The 25,245-nt window shown below is 43.4% G+C and overlaps 1 protein-coding gene across 1 annotated transcript in view; it reads left to right on the top strand.

Moving 5' to 3' along the window:
- PGBD5 (piggyBac transposable element derived 5) overlaps positions 1-25,245 on the top strand; it is a 73,924-nt gene that overhangs the window by 41,385 nt on the left and 7,294 nt on the right. The window contains exons 4-6 of the mRNA XM_006016974.2: positions 11,833-12,013; positions 18,852-19,049; positions 24,193-24,298. Of these exons, the coding sequence (XP_006017036.2) occupies positions 11,833-12,013; positions 18,852-19,049; positions 24,193-24,298 (485 nt within the window). The remainder of the gene's footprint in view (positions 1-11,832; positions 12,014-18,851; positions 19,050-24,192; positions 24,299-25,245) is intronic.

Here is a 25,245-nt window from a genome sequence, read left to right as displayed (position 1 = left end):
TGCAGAACATGAATGTCACATTCCTAGCTTTTATGGGAAGGGAATATAAATTTTAAAATGTGAACCAGTGTATTGCTGTTTCTAAGCCCACACCCAGTCCCAGGGTCTGTTCTGCTGCCACGCTTTCCCTAAGCCACACCATAGTGAAATAATAACACTTGAAGAACTACATTGTCAGATACTTATTCACAACATGAGGACATTGGTATTCTAGGCAAAAATCTTACTAGGGATGCTTCTCTGCTTTGGCACAGGAAATCAGATGCTGGAGCAATTTTACAGAGGAGGCAGTTATTAACAGTAGAGAAAAGGGAAAGGAAAGAAGGTGAGGCTCTGCCTCTTTCAAAAAAAAGTCTAGTACAGGAGCTTCAGTCCTGGACCAAGATCCCATTGTGCTAAATGCTGTACATGCAGCTTTCTGAGGCAGGATCTGTATTTGTTCTGACAGTCTGAGCGCATCTACAAGAGACTTGTTAATGCACATTACGGGCATGCGTCTACATGTGCATGCCCTTAATGCACATTAACTTAGGCTAATCATGCCTAAATTTGATACCTGCAAGTGATTAGTTAATGTGCATTAATGCACATGTAGACGTGACCCAGCACTAACTTTAGTGTTGGGTCTGCCCTTCTACTAGGTTTTTTCGCCCCGCGGGCCCCCCCCTGCCACTAGGGCACCAGAATGAGCTCAGGCCCCCTAGACCCTCCCCCCCCCGCCCCAAGCCCTCCACACTGGGCTTGAAGACCCAAAATATTGTTTTACCCTTATAAATGTTGTTTTTTTTTATTGTTGATGGGTGGAGAGGGAGGGGAGAGGGGGTTCTGTTTGAGGGGGGGAGGGGGGATGGATGGGGGTGGGTGTTGTGAGGGTAATAAAGTTTTTTTGCGTCACCCATGTATGTATCCTCAGAGTGGTGCTTCGGGTGGGCAGGGGGTATGTGGGCAGCAGGGAAGGTGGGCTGGAGTGGGGAGTACAGGAGGAGGGGATCCGGCAGGGCCTCCTGCAGCTAGTGCCCTGGCCCCAGCTGGCAGGTGTGTGGCTGTCCTGGTGCCTGGGCAGGTTGGAGCCTGCTGGGACCAGCAGGGCCAGCACCATGGCCAGCAGGAGTACGGAGCTGGTCATTGCTGCCAGGGGCCAGGCTGAAGCAGCAGGGTGCTGGGTGTTGCTGGCAGTGGCAGGGGCTGGAGCAGGCCTGGTGCAGGGAGGAAGGGTGAGCAAGGAGGGAGCTGCCATGTCCTGCCCCTGCACTGGGCATGCGGCTTCTGGGCATGAAAGGGGCTGGCCAGGGGTCAGTTTCCCAGATGGCTGCCACATGGTGGCAGGTGGCTTTGGTTTCACCATGACTGCCAAGTGCTGGCAGTCATGTGGCTGGAGGCTGGTGCTCTCCACAGTAGCCACAAGACTGCAGGGACTTGGGACTAACTTTAGTCCCAAGTCGCTGCACATGTAGAGACCTGCTAAAAATTGCGTAATGCACATTAGCTTAATACATTAAATTTAGTTGCGTTTAAATGCACATGTAGATGCGCGCTTAATGTACAAGACAGCGGAGGTAGAGCACAAAGAAATGATGAGACCTCAGTAGTCAACATGTTGCAGTAATTGAGATGCAAGATAAGGGCCTGGATGGATAGGAAAGGCTGTCAGTTGCATTTTATGCAGACAATCTACAAGACTGGGGCATAGCCTGGATGTAAGGGCCTAGAAAGGCCAGAGCCTACGATAATGTCCAAATTGTGGATATAAATGACAAGGAGGAGGATGTCCATGATGACGTAAAAAAAGGAAGACTTTGTAGGTGGGGGAATTAAGAGCTCTGATTTAGCCATATTGAGCTTGAGGTGACCCCTTGGCAGCTATCAAGAGATAAGGAGATAGGCAGAGACTTCAGTTTGGACACAGACAAATAGATGTGGGACAGAGGGATAAATCAGTAAGTCATCAACCCAAAAAGGGCAGCCAAATTTGTGTTGGCAGAGAAGAGATCCAAAGACAGAGCCTTGAGGAAGCCCCTGCAGAAGGTCGAAAGGGTGGTGATGAGGAACTCCAGAGGAAACCCATTGAGATTGGGAGAGGATCATGCACAAAAAGAAGAAATTTCAAGAAGAACATGATGGTATGGCAGGAGGAGGAGTGTATACTGATTTTGAGCACTGGTTAGGAAGAAGTTATTACAGACTTTCACAGGAATGGTTTCAGTTGAGTGCAGGGGGCAGAATTATAATTGAAGAGGGTCTAGGATGGAACTGGGAAAAAAAAGAACTCCAGAGCAATTGAATGTAGACAGCACATTCAATAAATATGGGTCAAGGCACAAGGCAGCTTGGCTATAGTAGAAGCAGCAAGTGAGATCCAGGGTGAGCATCTGATACAGGAGAGTGGATGTTTTTAATGTGAAGTGAAAGAACCAGAGAACAAAGGGAGGGAATAAATGGGTAAAATCAGAAATCAGGGTGGGCTGAGACATCTAGAAGGGTGAAATGAGGAGGACAGACAAACTTTCCTGTCATGGGGGCTAGGGACAAATTACACAAACCAGTATAAATGATTGGAAACCAGTTCAACTCTGTGATATGACAGAAGTTCAGTGCACATAAACTTCTTTCAAAATGACTAAAAACAGTTTAAGATGAACCTGGATGGGTAGCATCAGACTTAACTGATTTATGTTAAATCTATTTATTGAATTTCTGTCTTGGATCCCCTCCAGATTCAAGTTAACTCACAGACTCCCAGCATCCCAGGATGCTTTGCACCCTCCCTCCCCCCCGGTCGCAGTGTGGGTGAGCTAGAGTTAGCCCAAGCTGTCTGCTCCAGCTGCGCAGGGAGGCATGCTCAGGCTTCTGGCCAGAGTCACTTCAGGCATGTGGCTGCATTTCTCAAATCAAAAGTGAATGTCTGTTCACTTGCTTATCGGTTCAATCCTATGCAGGTTAGACTAATCTGTGAAGACTGAATCAATTCAGCCTCTGGCTCTTTGACTGTCTATACTTACCCTGGAGGGGAAGGGAGGGGAAGCAGAGAAGATCAGGTATGTTGGAGCAAATCAAGATTCTGTGCAGATAGAATGAGAACAATTTGAGAGTCAATCAAAGGTGGCAATAATTTGGCTGGGACTAGAAGTGGATGTCAGTCCCAATTTACCCATTGGGTAAAACATGAAAATGGGAATATTCTTTCCCATGTTCCCTTACTACTTTTCCCCTCCAATGAAAGATATCTGCAAAACTAGAACATGTTTGAGACCACATGAATTTGGGGTTGAGTATAGACATATCCATTGGGGACAGGGATAGACTTAAAACAGCCACTTTTAAGATTTGCACAGTCTTTGGTATAAACTTCTGCCAAACCAAGCATCAGTTCACTCCCATAAGGTTTCTCTGGGCATGTCTACCTGTTCATTAATGTGCTGTAGGTACTGTGCATTAAGTTTGATGCTTGTATAACCAAGTACTAAATCAACACGCAGTAGCACCGGTGTATGCCTTTTTAGTGATGCTACTGCGCAGTAGCCTAATAATATGGCTCAGTAGTGTGTTAGCACTGTTTCTACCATAACATACCACTGTGCCATATTATTAGGCTACTGCACATTTAGCACCTCATGTAGATGTGCTCTGTGTGTCAGAATGCAGTGCCATGTAATGAGATCCTGGTTAGCTCAGGTACCAGAAGCCGGATAGCCACATTATCATGGATCGCCTCCCATAGTTAGTGCTAGCTTAGCTCTATATGGCACTTCATTGCTGCTCATGCTTTCTTCTTGGTGGGGATAAATGGGTATTGGGAGTAAGTAGGCAGTCCTACTGTGGCCGTGACCATTTGGATGTTGTAAGATCCTAGGAGTTTATAGCAGATATTTTCAGCCTTTTGTTCAAAGACAAGTTGAATATCCCTTTTAAACTTAACTTGAAAACTAATGGACCAACTCCTTTCAAACTTTGCCTTTAAAGACAAGTTAAAGATTAACCTAGACTAAACTAAATCCAGGCCCATATCAATGCTTTGTCCAACTTGGGAAGGATGTAAATCCTGGTGGCTTTCAGGCACGCATGCTATACTTCAATTCCATTGCAGGTATAACTTAGAGCATCCTCATGCTGTGTCGCACCAGTTGGCTCTGACACCAGGAATTGCTAGAAAGCAGCAGCTCTCTGTCCACATCCCTTGAAGTTAATAATTAATTCTTGTGTGCATAGTGGAATATATGCTTTAAAGAGATGGGATTAGGCTTTCTGACTTTTGAAAGCTTGTTTGTTCAAGCTTCAGTGTTACCCTAACATCATTCTTTACATGAAAAAGTGATGTTTTTCTTTGAAAGCAACTTCACTATTTTCCCTCCAGCATTAATGTAAGATCAGCAAGCCTCTACTGCAATGAAATGTTTTGATCACAGTTGGCATATTTACGTTTTTAAAATAGTCATTTATATTTCAGTGCCTATGAAAAGCGACTGTCTTAAAGCTTTGTGAGGCATCTATCAGCCTGGGATCTGAGCACTATGCTCATAGATCTATAAACCAAGGCCAAAAAGGATTGCCCCTGATGTTTATACATGCAGGCCATAGAAATTTTATTTCATAAACTGGATTCAAGCATGTCTTCTAGAAAGATAACCTTATCTCATCCTGAAGACTCCAAAATCTGTTGATTCCTCCTCAGTGGGATGTTCCAGCACTTGTTTATTCTTGCACTAGAAAGGTGTAGCTTACAGGGTCCGTATCAGTGGTAGTAGCAGCCTCCCTGGACATGTCTACATGTGTGCTTTAATGCACATTAGTTTATTTAATGTGCATTAAAGCATCAATAAAAAATGTGCTATTTTGTTAATGCACTTTAAAATAGGCTAATGCACATTAAGCATTGCTTAAAAACCATGGGCATTTATACACATGCTTGGGAAGTTGGAGGGGTGCCATTTTGAGGCACAGGAACACTGATACATGAGACACGGGAAGCTACTGGAGTGTGGTAATTGCCACGACCCAGCAGACTCAATTAATCAAGTCTGCCCTGGAATTACAGCACATCGGAGCAGCCTCACTGCTCATATATAGGCACCCCAAGCTCTTTAGTTATTGTGCATTAAACAGGCTAATGCACATTTTCTTAGTACCTCACAGATTTAATGTGCATTAACTAAAGTGCGTTAATGCACGCGTAGACATGTCCCTGCTTGTTTCCTGTTGCTAAGCAGAAGTAGCTCTGATTCTTTTCCTTTTCTTTCCTTCTAGTTGCCAACCTCTCACTTCTCTGATCTCTGAACTATGAGTGGTTCCTGGGAAGGTTGTTGCACCGGGGAAAACTTGTCTTTGCAAGTGAAAAAATTATTCTACAGCCTTGTCTCAGTTCTTCTGTTGATGGCAATTTTCTTTGGACCCAAAGTCCATGGAGTAGAGTCCCACACTAAGATGTGGTCAGGCATTACTTGATAGCAGTGGCTGTGGAAGAGGTACAATGGGTAAAATAGAAGTTAATTACCTTCTGGCACTTCCCATAGAAAGTGAGGTTTGCCTGAGTGCTTTGGGTAATCAATACCTCTTTATAAAGTTAGCTTGTATTGAGCAGTAGCTTATGCACAAAAGGTGATAGCATTTGCTTAACCAGTTGTCCTAAGCACTGTCTGAAGTAGCTCAGTGACTTCAAGGATTTGAATATTTGTGAAATGCTGTCTGTAAACCAACATCTTTTATCTTCTTCTGTGAATGTTTGGCATCTAAATAGCATGTCCACTTGATTGATTTTTGTTTGCTAGCTTGTCCTCTGTTGCTATATCCTCTAGTAACTTGGCTGCTGTTTGCACTGTTTCAGGCTCTGTCCTTTATTAGATACTCCTCCATACAATATAGTGTTCAAAGTCTTCTGTTTATTACTGCTTTCCCCATTTGTGTTTCGCTTTTTTCCACAAATGTCATCTATTTCATCTGAGAATCGTACCCTAGGGTATTTCAATTGTGTATGAATGTGGAGTACTTGTGATGCGCTATCCACAATAGCTTTCAATTTGCCATCTGAGCTTTGAACACAAACAGAATTGCCAATATTTGGTTTCTAGGGCACTTTTAAATATTTGATAGTTAGGAACAAAAGTTGACTACTTTGATCCTCCATTTTTTAGTGAGACTTATCCTTCACATGAATGACCGTATGCAAAAATGATCAGTGCTGGGGGGAGGGGCAAGCATTGTTGGCCTATAGCACTCAAGTCTATTCCAGATTGTAAGCAGTGGTGGCTCATTTGTCAGTTTTTTCCTTTCCCAGTAGCCTTGTAGCACACTCCATCAGCCTATCATCACAAACACATTTGCCTATGAATTTGTGTGTTAGTCAAGTGACTGAAATTCCCATGCTCTTACCACTGTGTGAAATTTCTCACATGAAATGTGATGCAACTTCTTCCTCTGTTCAGGTAAAATCAGTTTTTTTTCCAGGATGGTTTTCATTTTTTGTAACAGATCTCCTGGCATCATAGGGCAATGCCATTGCAGAGTTTTCTGATTAATAGTCTACTGCATCCATGACAAGAGGAGAAGGTGAAAGTTACAGGAGGAGGACTGAAGGTTAGTTAAGGAGAGGAGGAAGGTAATTTATTTTTATCAGTTTTCTCTCAGCAAAATTATTCACGGAACAACAAGCGGGGAGCTAGAGGAGAGAAGACAAGAGCGTTAGGAGTGTATCAAAAGTGGTGAAGATGTAGTTGGGTTTCTGAAGGCAAGATTTGATTAAGCTGGAGAAGTAGAGTGGTTTATTCAGAAAGCTGGTGAAGTCAAATCTGAAGGCTCAACTGAAAGCAGGGAAGAGGAATAGAAAGTTTCTGCTGCCTTCCAGGACCTGGGGGTGAGTAGTCTCAGAAACTCATACTTACCAGCCAGCAGCAGCTGCTTAAGACTGAAATGGTTTGTGGGCTACAGAAGCCAGAAGGGATTAATTAAAATGGAACTGACTGGTACTGGAAGTTGTACAGTAAAAATGAGTTTTGCGGAGATCTGAGAAATGTCACTTATGGCAACAGGCAAAGAGCGCCTGGGAGGGGGTAGGATTCTAGGGAGGGAGATAGGGGCCCACAGAGTTCTGGTGGGTGAAGAAAAATGGAAGGAAGAAACTGGCATGAGAGAATAAGGAAGAGCAGGATTGCAATGCAATGTCCTTTATACTGGAGCTTGTTGGGTGGAGTCAGATGCCTGTCAGGAAGGTGAAGGTCTCCAAACAATTGGGCTAGGGAGAGAAATTACGTACAAACTGGTACAAGTGATCAAAAACCGGTTCAAATCTGTAACGCAACAGAAGTTCAGTGCACATAAACCACTTTCAAAATGGTCAAAACCGGTTTAAGATAAACCTGGATGGATGTAGTATCAGACTTAACTGACTTAGGTTAAATCGGTATACTGAATTTCTGTCCCAGATCCCCTCCAGATTCAAGATCACTTGCAGTCCCACAGGTGCTACGCACCTCCCCTGCAAACTGCCCCACTCAGGATGGGTGGCCTAACCTTGGCCCAAGCTGTCTGTTCCAGCGAGCAGAAAAGCATGCTCTAGCACCCCCCAGCTTCTGGCCTGGGTCACTGTTAGGGCTGTGCAAAATGGAAGTGTTTCGTTTCGACCAGCATTTCAACATTTTGACAGAACAGTGTTTCGTTTCAACTTTTGTTTCGAATCAAAACGGCTGTTCCATTTTATTTCGATGAAATGTTTTGACATTTCAACCCTGTTTCGACGTTTCACCCATAGGATATAATGGGAAGGTCAAAACAGGCTATAACTTTGTCATTTCTGACCTGATTTAGATGAAACTTGCAGGAATGGTAGCCCCTTCTGTGGGCATGATGCGTGCCAAGTTTCAAGAAGCTGGGGGAAGGGGGTTTGGAGAAACTACACCCCAAAATCTTGAGAGCAAAACTCATGTCATGTGTATGTGTTAAGCCACAGGGAGGTTAAAACCACAGATGTGGTAGCCTCTGGTGAGGCCACAAAGCCTGCCAAATTTCAAGGTGATAGGTGCAGGGGTTTGGAGGGAACTGCACCTCAAGCTGCGGACAAGCAAAACTCGTGACATGGGTGCTTGTGCAACTGTCTGTCTTGGGGCACTGGGCGGCCACACACACACACACACACACACACACACACACACACACACACACACACACACACACACACACTACTGCATGCCTGGCTGCTAAGCTACTGTGTTACCAGTTACCAATTAATCATGATTCACTCAGGGACCAGCTCAATACACAGGACCTAGCTGCTATATAATGACTTAACGAGCATGGATTAACACCTACAAAACCACAGACTAAGGAGAGGAAATAATCAATACAGACAATCAACTGCCCCAAGACAGACAGTCAGTTGCACAAGCACCCATGTCACGAGTTTTGTCTGTCAGCAGCTAGAGGTGCAGGGCCCCAGAACCCCCCTGCACCAATCTTCTCGACAGCTGGCAGGCGTCGTGGCCTCAGCAGGGGCTAGCAGGCCTGCAGCTTTCACCCTGCTGCGCCTTAACACACACAGTGTCCCCCGTGTCACGAGTTTTGCTTGTCTGCAGCTTGAGGTGCAGTTTCCCCCAATCTCCTCTACTTACCTCCTTGAAACTTGGCAGGCTTTGTGGCCTCAGCAGGGGCTAGCATGCCGGCAGTTTTGACCCTGCTGTGGCTTAACACATACACATGACACAAGTTTGGCTCTCAAGATATTGGGGTGCAGTTTCTCCAAACCCCCTGTGCCTATCTTCTTGAAACTTGGCACCCTTTATGCCCTCAGAAGGGGGTACCATTTCTGCAAGTTTTATCCAAATCTGTCCAGAAATGACAAAGTTATAGGCTGTTTTGACCTTCCTCATTATAACCTATGGACAAAACATCGAAACAGCGAAATGTTTCGACTTGCCTCGTTTTGTTTCAAGGCTGTTTCTGTTTCATTTTGATTTTGCTGTTTCAACCTTGAAACAGGTTGAAACAGCATCGAATTGAAACTGGTGGCAAAATTTCGTACAGCCCTAGTCGCTGTGGGCATGTGGCTACATTTCTGCAATCAAAAGTGAATGTCTGATCACTTGCTTATCAGTTCAGTTTATGCAGCATAGACTAACCTGCAAAGATTGAATTGATTCAGCCTCCAGCTTTTTGACTGTCTGTACTTAGCTTTGTGGATTTGTACTGAGACTTTTTCCAGTGCTACTAACAAGACCTGGAAATGTCATTCAGGTTTAAACGCATAAATTCTACAGCTTACCCTCACCCCTCTGTGGCTTCAAGAATTTGCTCTTAGCTAAGAGTAAAAATTTCTAACACACCTAAATGACTTCAGACTTTAAGTCTCACCGCACACATTTATGCGTGCACTTTACTGCACATTAGATTAATCTAATGCACAGCAAAGCCTCACTGTCTACAGGTGTGCATCAATTACTGCACAGTAGATTTAATTTATAGTGCCATTTGCTATTACTAACAGATACAGGTACTAGAAAACAGCACTTTAAATGAATGCGCTGAAGTGCACGTGGAGACCCTAACCAGGAGCAAATTGTTCCCGGGCAGCTCAGGCAGCAGGTGGCCACAACTGCTGCCTGGCTAAGCCCCAAGCTCTGTTGGGGAGGGCCGGGGAGGGGCAGCTGTCATGGTTCTGGGGGCAGCTTTCAGCTGTGTGGAGCTCGGGGCCAGCCCCAAACTCCAGAGGGAAGTGGGGAGCTGTCCCAGTTCTGGGGGCACCTCCCAACTGTATGTAGCTCAGGGCTGGCCTCAAGCTCCCTACAGCTGAGTGCTGCCCCTGGAGTGGGGACAGCTTCCTCCACCCTCCAGAGCCCAGGCCTAACGCCTGTGCCCCCTACCAGCTTTGGACTGTCCCCAGTGCCTGCCAGCCTGGGGCTGGAACCCACGGGAGCCTGGAACTCTTCCTGGCTGCTACAGGGGGTAAAGCAGGGGATCAACCCTGGACTGTTCCTGTCAGGCTCAATTTGCTCCCAGTCTGGGCACATGAAAAGACACGCACCCAGGAGCAATTTAATGCACCTCAATTTACTGCGCAGTAAATTCGGGCACATTAATTGCATGTGAAGATGTGCCCGCTGAGTTTAAGATCTGGGCTGCTCACTCTCTCAAGCACTTCTGGAAATTTTTTTCCATAAGGCCTTTTAGCTAACATATGTTGATTTCTTGAAAATGTTGTTTAATTTCAGAATATTTAAATCAGACCCCTGGAGCTCTTCACAGAGGAGAAGGTTATAAATCGTAAGGAATGGAGAAAAGGCGGGGAGGCAGAACTGTGCTTCCTCCTAGAAATTGTAGTTTATTTGTACTTTACTTTTAGCTGACATCAGGAGCCAAAGGAGAATCAGGTACATAGATCATTCTTTTAAAAAAAAAACCCGTAATACTCATAGAAGATGCTGGCTAGGCAGTTTCTGGGATTTAGGGAAGTATCTAGTCTTTCTGTTCATATCCCCACCAGTTTGATCCACTAAGGAGTGAGAGCTAATATCCCTTTTACAGAAATGCAGGATAGATGGCAAGGTTACATTTTTCTGACAAGTCTTCAACTCTTGAACCAAAAGGAGGAGTAATTTTATCAGAGTCCCTGATTGTTGACATGGGAAGCCTGCTGTAAACCTCATTTATTACCTTAGACTTCTGGGGGAAGGTTAGGGTGACCAGATGAGAGGAAGTGCGTGTGGGTTATATTTAGCAGGATTGCTAAATTGTGTGTCCTTTCTTTGTTTAAGCATTTAGAAGCACTAAAAGTTATGCTTCCAAATATTGTGAATTAAATAAATGAAACCTGGAGTCTTCTGTACAAACAAGGCTTCTCCCTATTTACCTACTGTGCCATAACCTTTTTTCAGACTGACTGCCTGTAGGAGAGAGAGGATAATTTCACCTCTATATGTTCCTGCAGAGCATCAACAAGGGTGACTGTTGTACTGTATGTACCTATCCATACAATGACGGAGGCTATCATTAACTCTTAGCAGGGAACAAACCTTTCCTGCTACTGCACATAAGAATTCATGGCCTGCTGTGAGTGACCACCAGGTCTTATGAGTACAGCAGAAACATTTACTGAACAATGGTAATGGTTAGCTTTAAGTTGCTATGCCAGCAACACAATCTGATTTGTCCCAGCCAGCTAGGAAGGACAATTAACTGTTAAAAGAAGCTCAAAGCACCCCGACTGCCTGTTTTCTGTGTTTTAGTGGCTTACCTTCAAATCAAAGATCTGTACAAAAGAAGTAAGCTAGAACAGTACCTGAGGTCGAGGTAGAACGTACTGCCTGCTGTGGACATGGACAGCTGGCATTTATGGAAGAACGTGTCATTCTGGCATGAGTGTGTGGTCACATCACCTTCTAATGGCAGCTGAAGAGATGATAAATCTGAATACTACTCAACTAATGGACAGTTTCATTGGTCCTCTTGTAAAGGCCCATATTTTTGGAACACAAAGGCCCAACATCGCCTTTTACTGACAAAAGTAAGCCTGTGCAAAATCAATATAGCAGCATATCTAAGAGTAGAGGTTTATTGCATCATGACAATGCTTTTTTTCCAGCTTCATGGTAGCAACCCTGACCCCAGAAAGCCCTTGAGTCTAGACAAGGATCTCTCTCTCCCTTTGTTATACCAGCTGCTATTCCAAAGTCATTTAAAGACAGTGCAGTGCTCCCTTGACAGGTGTATTGGACATTTAAATGGTTATCTACAGTCTTTATTTACAGCTTGCCTCCACTGAAATCTAGCTGGTGGACTGACATCTGCATTTGCTTCTTCCTGAGCCATAATAACCACAATGCCTTTCTTTCTTGTTTCTACTTGCTCATTAAGATTTACGTCCATCTCAAAGAAGGAAGTGGTGCCGATGGACTGGATGCTCTGAAGAACAAGCCTCAGCTCCACAGTATGGTGGCCAAGAGCCTTTGTCAGAATGCATCAGGAAAAAACTACATCATCTTCACTGGCCCTAGCATTACCAGTCTGAACCTTTTTGAAGAATTTGAGAAACAAGGTTTGTGACAGGCAACCAGTGGAGCGCTGAATGCCAAAGCGCTTCTGGATATGCTACAGAAAGTCATGGTGGAAAATGCCCTTAATTTCAGCTTTATCTCTTTATATATAAGATTCTTGGCTAATCCTGAGCGTAACTTAAGTTCATCAAGAGGTGACCTGTGGAGATTTAAGTTGAACTTGTACTCTTCTTCATGATGCATGAAGGAGGTGTGAAAATCTTTTTTTCTAAAGGAAATGGAAGGACCCATCTCTTTCTTTACCTTAAAAATTCAGTGTCTAATCTTCTGTACTATTTTTAGAAAAATGCAGGGATGGCCAGGACATTTAACTAAGGCCAGGTCTGAGCTAGATTTTTTTTGCTGGGGTAATAATGCCAGTTAATGGGGTGATTTTATTTCTATACTGGCAAAAGCCCTAGTATATAGGCACACTTATACCAACACAGAAGTGCTTTTGCTGGCACAGCGCATTTTTTTTCTAGGGAGCCAATAGTGGTTATAAGAACAGAAACGTATTAGCTGTGTCTACAATAAGCAAGTCTTGTGGAGTATAGAGGATGTATTGGGTTTGCCCTCTCCCAGGTGCTTCTTAATCCTTGACATTATATAGAAGTCAGATTATCCGAGTATTCACAGATCCCATTGACTATAGTTGGAGTCATGGGTGCTTCCCTTCTGACAGCAATTAAACATGTCTGCCTTGTCAACTGACACATTTAGCATTGGCTCCTGCAATATCATAACTTTTCCCTAATTTTCCTGTCAGCAGAGAGTTCTAGAGTAACTAAAATTTGAGTTGCTAGTGTCAAGGATTTGTTGTATGTAAATGCTTCAGGGCTGCTCCATACAAGAAATCCTTCCAGTCCACCATTCAGGGCCAGATTTGCTTTCAGTATGGCTTACACTGAAGTTAACTAAATCCATGTGGGGCATTCAGAAATAGAATTGAGTGATTACTTTGAATCATACTGAAAATGAAAACTCCAGAGGTTTTAGTACAGCACCGTAACTAGTCGGGGACTTCAGTCCTACACTTGGGCCTTTTACAGGAGTCTGTCTACACTGTACTCAATGCAGGATTGGGCCCCGAGATCTTGCATACTCTAATTCCATAGAGCACTTTTTATAAGCATATAGAAGTATTTCAAAGAAATCATGAGGGGTTTTTTCAGTGGCATAATTATAATGGCCATGTGGGCAAGATGTCAATGCCTATTGCATTGAAGTAACCCACATGGCTATTATAGAATTCTGAAAGCCATGATGCAAAGTGTCTGGTTAGGAATATTTGGCCTATATTCTCAAGCTATTTTAGGTAAAATGTAAGGACTTATTATGTTCTTCTATATAGAGCTATGAGACTCTTGTAAAGTGGCTCTTTAAGCTCAGACTTGTGAAGGAGAAAAAACACAGCATGGATTTTCTCTTGGGTTGTAGTAAAAAGATGCAATGGATACCAGCTATCAGAGTAATTAATTACTCAGTAACTCAGTTTGCCTATAGTAGTAAACTATTCATTGGCATTGCATTGGAGGGAGAATTTGAATTACCAGCTATTAGTAGGTAGCTGATTCATGTAATCCTTCCTAAAAAAAACTCAAAAAGTAAGTGTATTTTTGATCAAATAAGTTAGCACTTCAGTTTTCAATTTGGTTCTTGTTTTGTTATATGGCTTCATGGAAGTTTATGATGCACAGCTTCTAGCTTCTTTCAAAAGTAATTTCCCAATTTGTTGCCACTACCACTTCTACTAGTGAATTAGTGCAGAGGAGCCAGTGAGGTAGTAGATTTACTACTTATGGGGTGCATCTACATGTGCATTGTATTGCACATTAGACTAATCTAATACACAGTAAAGTGCCACCGTCTACATGTGCACAGCAATTACTGTGCAATAGATTAATTTAAAGCACTGTTTCCTGGTACCAACAGATACAGGTACTAGAAAATGGAGCTTTAAACTAACGCGCTGAAGCACATGTGTAGACCCTGACTGGCACCAAATTGCTCCCAGTTAGCCCAGGCAGCAGGGGGCCACAGCTATACCCCTGGTAGCTGTACTTGGCTCCCCTCTGGCCCCTGCCAGCCCAGGGCTGCCCCCAGAATCCCCTGCCAGCCCAGGGCTGGCACCTACCCAAGGGAGCCTGGAGCTCCCCTTGCCTGCTGCAGGGGGACAGAGCAGAGCAGGAGCAGCCCTGGACTAGGCTGCTCCTGTTGGGCTCAGTTTGCTCCCAACCCAGATGCACATGTAGACATGTGTCCAGGAGCAATTTAATGCACCTGAATTTACTGTGCAGTAAATTGAGTAGCATTAATTGCACATGTAGATGCACCTATGGTTAAAAAGCTGGATACTCCTTACAGTGCAGGTTGTGGAGGTGTTTATGTTGAGTAGAGGGTTTTTTTTTGGTCTCTTACATTTTTAGTGTTATTGGCTAGCTTGCTGACTTGGCAGAGGCATGTTGAATTGGCAGGGCTGTGGACCCCTCAGGGAGATCAGGCCTTTCATGCGTCACCACAGTGGTGAAGTCAATCAAGAGCACTGGAGCAGACTGTGTATCCTAATCCTACACAGAGCCAGAAGTAAGGTTACTATAACTGGCACGTGCTCTGATCCCACAGCATTAGCTGAGGCAGGGCACAGATCTTGGCCCTAGAAGAGGCAATAGAAGAGTCTATTAGAAAAGTCTTCATTTGTATCTCAGTATTGTATGGTCAAACAGGGAAGTGCCCTGAGGTCAATCATTTCTGTTGGTCACACATGGTTGGGTATTGATGCAAAACAAAGATAAAGTGACCAAGAAACAGTATCATGAGAACCTGGTTAGCAAGCCCATAGGATGGGAGCACCTATGCTAGGGTGCCCACTGATTTCTGACAAAATTCAGAGACATTCCCAACTGACTTAGGATCCTTAATCCTGTAGGTTAATTCAGGGGCTAGAACTGAGCAGGTGAGGTAGACGGGAAATCTCCACATTGAAGTAATTTATCTGAAATACAACCAAATAGGGAAAAGATTTGAATTGAGAGGTGGTGTGTGTTGTGGGGAGGGGGGTGTTTAAGGAGACTAATGATTTTGGGTGCTTTTCATTGACACACTGAAGGAATCTGATTGTTCTAAAAGTGAGTCACCTGCATTATTTCCAAATATTAGGATGCTGTTCCATTGGGAATCTAAAAACTAAAGTACCTCACTCCCCCATATCCCCTATTCTCTTCCCCGTCTCCCTCCCCCTTCCCCTCTGTCCCCCCCAATAAACTGTGGTAACTCACTTTAGAAAGTCTTGCTATCCACATTTGTTTCTGGCACCTTTAGCCTGAATGTCCTCCTTTTTCCTTGTGCTTCACAACTTCAACAAGGTTTTGAAATAATGGGTCTCTAAAACATTAACACTATTGTCCCAAAGTGTCTGTGGAAGGGTAGAGAGGAAAGGAAAATAAGAAATGATGTCAGTAAACTCAGGTTTTCAAGGACCCATTAGGTCTTTGAAAATATGTGGGCTGAGAGAACTTCAGAAAAATCAAATCAACTCTGACCATTCCTAAAACCAGGTAACAAAGCCTATAGTAAGGGGCTGAAGTGTCCAGTGGCCATATAATGCTAACTGCCAAGGGCTAAGGCACTTGAAATACCACAAGAAAAGCTGTTCTATGAGGAGTTTCAACCAAGACCAGAGGCAGAAATGCCAGAAGTCTTACAAGAAAGCTTGTCCTTGTTGAGATTCAAGCTTGCTCCTGATGATCATCAGAGATCTCCCTTTCTGAACTGAACCACTGAACTTGTTGAGATTCACTGTCTCCTGAATCACTTAGACAATAACATACGAAATGCCATAATGGGTCAGACCACTGGTCCTCTGAGCCTGATATCTAGTCTCTCTCGGTGGCAAAGTTACTCTCTCCTTGATCTAAAAGGCCCCAAAACGGACACGTTTTGGGTTTTTTGCATGTTGAGTAATAATGATTATAAAAGACACTAATTCATAGAGTGGTTGTTTCTCTTTATCTCCCTTTTAAACAGGTCTGTTGCTTTTGACTCTGGCTTAATTGTAATTGAGAGGTACCTCTGTAGGTATCCCTGAGCTACCCTTAATCCAGCTAGTTTGGGTAACTACGATAACGAAGTTATGATGACACAGGCTATCTGTTCTGGCCTTCAAAGGGACTCGGGGCATGTCCTTGGATGGCTAGCCTGCGTCAAAGCCCATGAGGTCACGTGCTCACTAGCACCATTACCAGAACTAGCTTGGTAACGGTCACACCTCCAACTGTAGCACAAATGTAACAACAAGAGGAAGAAGAGGAGGAAGACTGGGCTCCATTGAATTGCTCTATGCTGAGTTTTGTGTAAAACTTCATCTTCTTCTGGACTGTAATAAAATGTCTTATGATCCAAGTTTAATTACATGGAAAATGCCATTGAGCCAGATGGGCTTCATTTTTATCGTACTTACTGCCATAGCAACTGGGTGTTGTAAGTACAGCTTTTCAAAAAGCCCCACATCCATTAAACATGCCATCCGCTACAAATGATATTATTCAATCGGTGGCAGTCATAACTGTCACCACTTCCTAGTTTTATATTGCATAGATGCTTCATTATTTGTTCCTGAGAGATAGATGGTTCCTGATGGTTTCCATTATCCTGCAAAAAGAGCAAAACATCTGCTACTGTCTTTTGAAAACTTATTATCTAAGCTCAAGGAAAGGCTGCACTTAATTACCTTGGACCTCAGCAGTAATAATTGCTGTATTTGGGTCTAAGCAGCCATGTATTTATAGTGTACTGGTATGCCAGTGCCCTCTACTGGGAAGAATCAGCATGGCCCTTCAGTGACTAGAAGGCAGGCTATATATACACCTCTGCACCTTTAGTGAGTTGTCAGCCCTAAATTGCTAACATCTAAAGAAAAAATGGCCCCAATTTAAGGACTTCTGGAGTAGTCTCAGAGCTCCAGTCCCACTGCAGTGGTGACGCTCTCATTGGCATGTATTGACAACTAAAAACTTAGGTTGTTGAAGTTTTCAGGAACACTGGCTAAACACTGAATTGAAATTTCCACTGTCACACAGGGTTTTTTCTGTCAGAATTGGCAGGACCCCTTGAGCTAGCATACATCTCCTCTCTCTCTCAAATAAGCCAATGAAGTATTGGACCATTCTGACACTTAAGAAGAGTCTCGTGTCATTGGAGCAATGGCTGTTCCATTTCTCACTACTGGGGAAAGAATAATTTAAACTTCCGCTGTAACGTACCTGCAGGGTTAACTGTATATGGTCTCCCAGCCCGTAGTTCATTGGTTTGCATCAGTTTAACATTTTTATGAAGGCTGTACAAGAACAGAACAAAGAGTGCCCTTGCCCCAAAGAACTGAGTAGAGAGGCAGAATCATTTATGTAGTTTGTAAGAGCTCCTAGCCTTCCCTTGAGAGAGGGTTTGATTTTTTTTTTTTCCTTCCTTATTTGCTGTGGGATGACAGGTTAGATTCTGACAAGCAGATTTCAGCCCGACAAAAATTTAGGTCAGCGCTCTAAGTTGACAGACCTATTTCATTTTACCTTTTGAAATACAGCAGCCTGAAGCTTCTAGTTCAATGGAGAACTCTGGCATAATAAGTACTTCACTATGAGTATACATGGGTGCATACACATACACTCATTCCCTTCAGTTGATTGAAATAAAACCTTTGGAGAGCATGAGGAGACTTCCTTTTAAGATTTCTAGGATTTCTTTGCATAAGAATGGCATTACTTAATTCAGATTAATAGAATAACACTGGTATTTCTTACCACATAGACATGCGTAATGCAAGTCGGGTCTGGTTTTCATTAACATGAGTTAAATGGCTCTGTTATTCCAATCAGACTAGTTTAATTGCTAGAGGGCATGTCTATATGAGACACTAACTGCACAGTAGCCTAATACTACTGTGCAGTAGCACATCACAGCACCAATAGTGCTAATACACTATTGTACAGTAGTAGTAGTAGGCTACTGCACAGTAGTATCACTAAAAAGGCATTCACTGGCACTACTGCATAGTACCTCAGGTTACTGAGCATTTATTTAGTACTTGATTATACAAGCACTAAATTAAATGCACAGTAACCACTGCACTTTAATGAATGTGTAGACGTGCCCACTGAGAGGTTTTACTTATTTCCTGGCATTTAAATTTCCTTATTGCTCCCTTTCTCATAACATAAACATTGGAGGTGGAGAGATGACCAGGAGGATGAGCAGGGTTTTTACTAGTCGGTTGCTGGTGGCTGACTTGTCAGCTGCTGGCACCAGAAGCTGTCAGCCGGATGCTGTAGAATTAAAAAGGTGTCATGGGAGCCATTTATGAGAACTCACCCGCGCCTTGGCATCTCAGAAGCCACAGGCTTTTTCTGCCTTCCTCACACTTTATTATCTCAAACATGAAAGAGACTGATTAAGTCACTAGTCCATGAAGGCTCCCTGCAGCATTTTCTCCATTCCTTTATTCAGTCTTGTTAAGAAACCCAACCAACAAGGCCTCTGTTTTGGAAAGATATTGCATATCCTACTTGATCTCACTCTTTGGAGGATCTCAGATGTTCAGGTTAAATTCTCCTTTGCATCATATTAAGTGTTCATCTTGAGAACTGGCTTCATAAACTTACTGGACTTTAAGGAAAAAAAACAACAGTTCTTGGATATTAGAAAAAAGATTTTAGTCAAACTACATTTCTGCTTTCTTAACTTACTAGAGAAAGACCTTTTCCTAAAAGCTAGATCAGACAGCCCCACCATCCTTTCTCTCTGCATCCACAGGATGAGTTGCTAATGGAATTTCTCTTTCATATACAGAGATTTATTGCTGCGGGTTGCTGAGCTCCAGGAAGAGTGACTGCACAGGCCTACCTCCGTCCATGCTGAATAACCCAGATGCTCCCCAGTCCAGAGGACAGTACAGAATAAAGATGAAGGGAAACATGTCCCTAATCTGCTGGTATAACAAAGGGCATTTTCGTTTTCTCACTAATGCCTATTCTCCAGTTCAACAAGGTAAGCAGTTAGCAATATTTTCATCTGTACGTGGACTTCTTTTTATTATAGGTCACAGAACCAGATGAGATACTTGGTAGGCTGGTAACTCCAGACAAATTATGGAAACTATAAACCTAGATAGACTGTAATATTAATTATTATTTCACTTTCTACCCTATTTATTTCCCATAGTTTAAAATGTTTACTAAGGTATTAGCTAACCTGCATGAAGTGGCTAAAAAGTTGTTGGCAAGTAGTCTTCACATAAAAGCTATAACGAAACTACTGCTACCAGGATTACCTATTGATGCAGATAAAAGAGCAAACTACCTTTTTAGATGCTAAAGTTTATATTCCTGTTGATTACTGGTGTGTGGACAGGATGGTTCATGGAATCACTGCTGTATGAATCTTTGAAAACAGTAGCTTCTAAAGGCATGGTGTATTTGGGAACAATATTTAGTCTTAAAGCCCTATAAGCATTTGTCAATTAGTTTCTGAGAGATTTTAAAACCTATTCACTTCAAATGTTGTTTTTGCCAAGAGAAAGTCTGATTAAGCTTCCTAACATGTATGGAACTTTTTTTTTTCTTTTTAGCAGCTGATAAAAAGAAAAACCAAGACAGTTAAAAAAAAATATTTGGAAATAGTTTTAGATGATAGTAAAACATTTCTTAAACTCCTGAAACTCCTATTAAGGATTTTTTAAAAGGAAAACTCAGTTATTTAAAAATAGGTTTTTGAAAATGAAAAAAATGGAAAAAAAGATTCAAAAAATAAATGTGAGTCCGTTTAATATTTCTCTTATTAGTTCCATTGTCTAAGACGGTGGTTCTCAAACTTTTATATTTGTGGCCCACTTGAACTCCTGTTCTGTTACAGGTTTAAACCAGTTTCTGATTACTTCAACTGGTGTAACTTCTATCCCTAGCCTAAAAAGCTGCTACACTTTTGTCTAAGGTCACCAGTGTTTAACAGTCAACACCACCATTTAAAAAAAAAATCTACATGTTTGGGCATAATATAGAGAACCCACCAAATCTAAAACCAGTTGAATTTCATCTTATATAACAAACAGAAATGTCAAATGTTAGTATAATTTTAGCCATAGTAGCAAACTGTAAAAAACAGTTTTTGAGATGCAGGCTAGAGAGACAAAAGGACCTTCAGCTGAGATTTGAGAAGAGTTGGAGACTTAGTGAGAAGCGTAGGGGACCAAATTGTCAGCTGTCATAAATTGACATCTCTGAAGTCATGGAGTGATGCCAATTTCAACAGCTTAAGGATCTGGCCTAAGAAGTCTCTTCCACTGAAGGTTTCATGTATGGAGTTACAAACTTGTAGCAAAGCCATTGCTGAGCCTGTGGACTGAGTGGGAAAGGAAGGAAACAAATACAAAAGTCAGTGGGGTAGGTGGGAGTGTGGTCACAGAAAGCAGTCCTGAAACAATGGATATGAGAGTGGGAACAGGTGGCTCTCTCTTTCTGAGTGTAAAGGTGGGTGGCAGCACATTGCACACAGGCAACCAGGCCAGTTTCTGTTGGAACCCAGCTTGTGTTTTGCACGTTTTCAGAACCCTAGATTTTTCTTTGAGGCATTTTTATGTACAAGCTTAGTGAGTCAAAGGGTGGAGGAAAAGTACTGTGCCACTAAAACAGAGGAGCACGCAAGTTAAAAGTGGCACATTAGTGCCATGGGGTTGCATGGGTGGGCATGGGGCTATGTTTTAATGTGTTGGGGTAGGATTTCGTTAAGACGGTGGCTTATTTAAATAAAGATAACTTGAGGGGACTCTTACAGGAAGAGGGTGAAGTCTGGGAAGAAGAAAAGAAGGAAGCGTGGAGGGCCTGGGAAGAGACTGGAAGTGGACAAGAGGGGATGGGGTAAATGAAGCATACACATGGAGAATGCCCCAAGCCCGCTGTCAAAAGAAGCTTGGTAGCATCACTCTGACAGCTGCTGAGGCTGCTTCTTTTTCTAAAGTCTCTGGCTAGCTTGTCCTTACAATTTGTTCCCTTCCTGAAGGTCACTAGTGGTGGTAGTTGGGGGGACCCCCTTCTGCAGTCTCCCCAGAAGAAGCTTGGGGTCAGAAAGTGTTGGAAGAAAGAGTGACTGTTTTAAGTTAAATTGAACTCCCTAAAACACTTGATTTCTCACAGAACCCCAGGAACTCAGACCAAGGGGAAAGTAGTGTGAATAGTCCTTTTATTGTTAAATGATAGCATTTAACAATAAAACTGTGATTTCAGCAGTCTCCACTGGTTAAAGCCCTAAGTTTTTTTAAACATCTTTTCCATGGGCAACTGGTGCTATCTGAATAAAGGGTGGCACGTGCCCCCCCAAGTGACCTGTCAGCAACTGGGGGGGGGGGTTGCAGCAACTCAAAGTGGGTCCACCACAGCCAATCTCGCTTACCAGTGGTGGGGTAGGGATCCCCCGCAGCCAATCGCACTCACCTGAAAGCAACCGCGGAGCTCCTGGAAGCCACCTCTTTATTCTGGCCGGCGCTTGCAGGGGGGCACTGGCACTCCCGCCTGCCCCCCCCCCGCCTGTCACCTAAGCGGCGAGCATGGCCTGACAGGGGGGTGCACCAGAGCTCTTAGAGGGTGCGTGTGCACCCCCTGTGCACCCCCTACATGTTGCCACTGATCTTTTCTAAGAATTCACTCTAGCACCCAGGAAAAGTGAGCATGAGCACTTTTACGGTGGGAAAATTTAGGATTGCCCCTTTCCTTAACTTTGCAGGAATTGGACTTTGCAGATGGTATTTGTGGCGTTCTCTTAATGTGGAGAGCTCTATTCAACCTTGGCAGTGCTCATGGCACAAAGAAAATGCATTACCAGCTGCATCAGAATTCACTAGTCAAGCTTCCAAAAAATCATGAGATTGCCTTAAAAAGCACTATCTTTGTTTTTATAGAACATTTTTAGCTGGTTTTTAAATTTAGTTTTAATGTTTACCCTTGAGAGGAGCAGTCACATTTTTAAGCTCCTTTCAGCAACCAGAAGGGTCTGAAGCTCTTAGCAACAAAAGTAGTCTCATGAAAAATACACTATCATGAGTTGCATTAAAATTGCAAACTCAGCAGCAGTGCCCACTCCTGCTGCCCTGGGAAAGAGGACCCCTGTTTGCAGCACAGTCTCTCTAGAAGTTCCTCGAGGGGAAGAACTACATCAGTGCTCTGCTGACAGGCAGGCCTGGTTGAAGGGCACATCCCAGGAGATTTCCATGGAAAAGGCCAGAAATGAGGAACAGCTTGTGCCACCACAACTAAACTTTACTGTGGAACTATCTGCAGTATCTTGAGGCTTGTAATGGATAAACAACTTTGTATATATATATCTCTTATATACAACTATTTATAATACAGAGCCAACAGTTTTGCTTCTGCCCTTACAAGGGTCTTGTAGTTGGCTTCCTGCTGGTCTACCACCAAGAAGTTCCTACTGACCTCACCCAGAGTCTCATGGGATTTCACACTTCATAGATACTCTGTGGGTGCGTCCGGACGAACAGGGACCTGTGTTTCCCTGGGGAATGCCCATGCCACATGCCCTGTGGCGCGCAGCAGGTTACCCTGGGTGGGGTAGGGCAGAGTTAATTAGTCAAGTCCGCAGTAAAGGGCACGTGTAGCTGTCCCCACTATCAACCTGATTCCCCCTACTGCCTGGCCTAAGCCTGAGAAGTGCAAGAAAAAAAATCTGCATGCATTTTAGAACTAAGAAATTAAACTGGTTGTAACAGAAAGCAAGAGGGAGTACTTGGTGCCCCTGTAGCTGTAATCATGCTGCATTTTCAATGAAAGCAAATAGTGAGCAAATTAAAGGAAATTAAATTTTAAAACCAGAAGAAAGTTGTTTTGTTAAAAGGCCTGCATTACACAAATATCCTCCTCCTTTTCTTAAGTGTTAGGGGAAAGCCATTTTGCAGTAACAAGGAGAGATGGCACTGACTTCATATGATTTACATATCGTTCACCACATCTTTCAGGATGATTCCAGCAAAGACACAAAAACAAACTACTGTACAAGCTAGCTGGGCTACGAGCAGCAGTTTAGCTGTGTTAATGTACCCTGCTGAGAGTGTGGGTGGGTTTTACCCCTAGTTTGGTTAGGAAGGTAAAGTGACAAGCATGGTAAGCTAGCCCAAGTGAAGTACCATGCTAACATAGCCATTCTGCTTCCTGGGCTAGCTCAGGCATTACTGTACAGCACTGGTTTTCAATTAGATACAAACTAGGCATAGTTTACTTTAAAGAACATGCACAAGTCCTTAAACAGGAGAAATAGCACATAGGCAACTCCCACTAGCAGGAACATAATGCAGCTCACCTGAAACCAATTATTAATGCCTCTCTCCCCACCTCTTCACCTCCATCTCACCAGAGGGGTGTGGACTGGGCTGGTTAGTGCTCAATGTGCCTCTTTCTCAGACCACTAGAATAGTATGTGTATATGCCTGCAGAATATACATCCAAGTGTGGCAGAAAATAGGTTTGGAGGAAGCACCTCAGGGAGGAAGAGAGGAGTCATTTTGGAAGGACAGAGAAGTTGCAGCAGGCAGCACTCAGTTTTTCACCATATCTGGTGACAGACTTCCTTGTGGATGCCACTAGCTCAAGGCTTATAATAGTAACAAAGGAGATTCCTGATCCCATGGGTAACTGTTGCTGTTTCAGTCTGCAGAAGAAGGATCAGTACAGTACAGACCCATAGCACTAGGTTCAGATAAACCAGTCCTGAACTTCTGCAAGTTCTGGTTTACTATCTCAGCATAACAGCATATTAAAATTCTCTGTTTCATGAGTCTGACCAAGCACCCAGCAGCGCCAGATTTCATTGCCAGTTCTTTGGATTCCAGTTTTTCTAGGATTAGAGCTCCAAGTTCTCTGTCATCTCTGGTCTGCTGGCATCTCTGCTCTGGTCTGCATTATGCCTGAGAACTATTAGATACTGTCACACAGGGGTCTGCTGGTCAGAAGGGAAGAGGGAAGCAAACTTTAGGTTCAACATGGCTCAGTTCATAAACCCATGTTCTGATTAGTGGAGTCTCATGCTGGTGCCTCCTTTTTCCACATCTTTTTCTCAGAAAGCATACTCAGTGTTTCAACTGTCATGAGATTTTGTGGCTCCCTAACAACTGTTCTTTTTGTTGATGCAGGAGTTATAATAAAGAGGAAAAGTGGAGAGATCCCGTGCCCACTGGCAGTAGAAGCTTTTGCTGCTCATCTTAGCTACATCTGCAGATATGATGACAAATACAGCAAGTGAGTGAGTAGTGACAGTTTGTGGAAACAAATCCCCTATTTGTACTGGGGTAGCTTCATCCAACCCCATTCTGTGGCAAAGGTCCCATGTACTTCAAAGAAAGCAGAGTGCCACTTACTGGGAGTCAGTGACACTGTAGACCAGCATGTAGGGGATTTGTGTAGGAATTGGAGATGACCAAATAGTTTTGATTTAAACCCTCCTCCCCTCTCTCACATTTTCCATTATCCATTTAAGATACCAAATACTGGTGCTCCTGTCTGGCTTTCTATCTAGCAGTGAAAAAACCCCCATGAAAACTGCATTCCCAACACAATTTAAATGAAGTTAAAGAGCAGCTTGACAAAAGGGCCAACATGTTTGGAGCCAGGTTAGGGTGGATCTAATGTGGATCCAGTGGGGCTAAAAAGCTCTTGGGCTCAGCCAACTGGGTCACCATTCTAAATAATGGCCATCTTACTTGGCCATCTGTCTTTAAGATGCACACATTGTCTCAAGCCCCGTCCAGAAAAAATATCCCCCCTCAGTTTAGAATCCAAAGCCCTATCAATGACTTCAGGTTCAGAAACTCAAAATTCAGGTGGGTTTGGGACCTAGTGGTCCAATTTTGGCTCTCTCTGTCTAGTTCATGTCCATTTGGCAGGGGAAGAAAGATAGGATAAATGAACAAAAACCCACTCAGTGCTCTCCTACTCTTTGTCCTTACTGAGCTCTGGATATAGAAGCAGGTGATGCACATCCCTGCCCCCATTCCTACCTACTGCTGACAATGGCAAGCAGTCACCCAAATGCCCCAAACTAACATAATTTGCAGCATGCTTCCCTAGGTCCAAATCTAATTAGCATGGGTAGAGATCTGGTGGATGCTCATAGCAACTGATATGCTGCTCTGTCTTACCACAACAACAGGGAAATGATGTGCTAGTAAGCCACCAGGCAGCTACCT

Source organism: Alligator sinensis, unplaced genomic scaffold (assembly GCF_000455745.1).
Source record: "Alligator sinensis unplaced genomic scaffold, ASM45574v1 scaffold448_1, whole genome shotgun sequence".
NCBI classification, from domain to species: Eukaryota; Metazoa; Chordata; order Crocodylia; family Alligatoridae; genus Alligator; species Alligator sinensis.
This window is presented reverse-complemented; position numbering and strand designations above follow the sequence as displayed.